The sequence below is a fragment of the Calidris pugnax genome, unplaced genomic scaffold, assembly GCF_001431845.1.
Source record: "Calidris pugnax isolate Ruff unplaced genomic scaffold, ASM143184v1 scaffold335, whole genome shotgun sequence".
NCBI classification, from domain to species: domain Eukaryota; kingdom Metazoa; phylum Chordata; class Aves; order Charadriiformes; family Scolopacidae; genus Calidris; species Calidris pugnax.
The window spans coordinates 105,975-106,351 of record NW_015091148.1 but is presented as its reverse complement, the minus strand read 5'-3'; the positions used below and the strand labels follow the sequence as shown (position 1 = coordinate 106,351).

General features: G+C 69.2%; 1 protein-coding gene across 1 annotated transcript in view; it reads right to left on the bottom strand.

The window, feature by feature from the left end:
• Positions 1-377, bottom strand: part of MPP2 (membrane protein, palmitoylated 2) — an 8,160-nt gene that overhangs the window by 6,349 nt on the left and 1,434 nt on the right. Inside the window, exon 2 of the mRNA XM_014958918.1 lies at positions 117-235. Within this exon, the coding sequence (XP_014814404.1) occupies positions 117-235 (119 nt within the window). The remainder of the gene's footprint in view (positions 1-116; positions 236-377) is intronic.

The following is a 377-nucleotide window of genomic DNA, read 5'->3' as shown; positions in this document are numbered from 1 at the left end:
CGTGCCCCCACCGGTGCTCCCACATCCCCCCCCCGTGCCCCCCACGTGCCGCCACCTGCAGCAGGGGCCCGGGGGGCTGGGGGGGGACACACGGTGCCACCCCCACACCACTGTACCTTCGCCAGGGACCTTACTATTGGGCTCTCCATGATGCCGCGGAGGAAGATGAGGTCCAGGTCGGCCGCCCCCGGGGCCCCAGGGAGCCCCATCAGGTTGTCCAGGACCTGCTGCATGGCTGGGGGAGGGGGGACGGGGACGGACGACATGGTTTGGGGGGACATGGGGACACAGGAGGTGGGGGGGGACACAGCAGGAGAGAGCAGAAACGTGAGTGAAAGCCAAACACGGCACAGGGGGTGTGTGTCCACCCCACACAC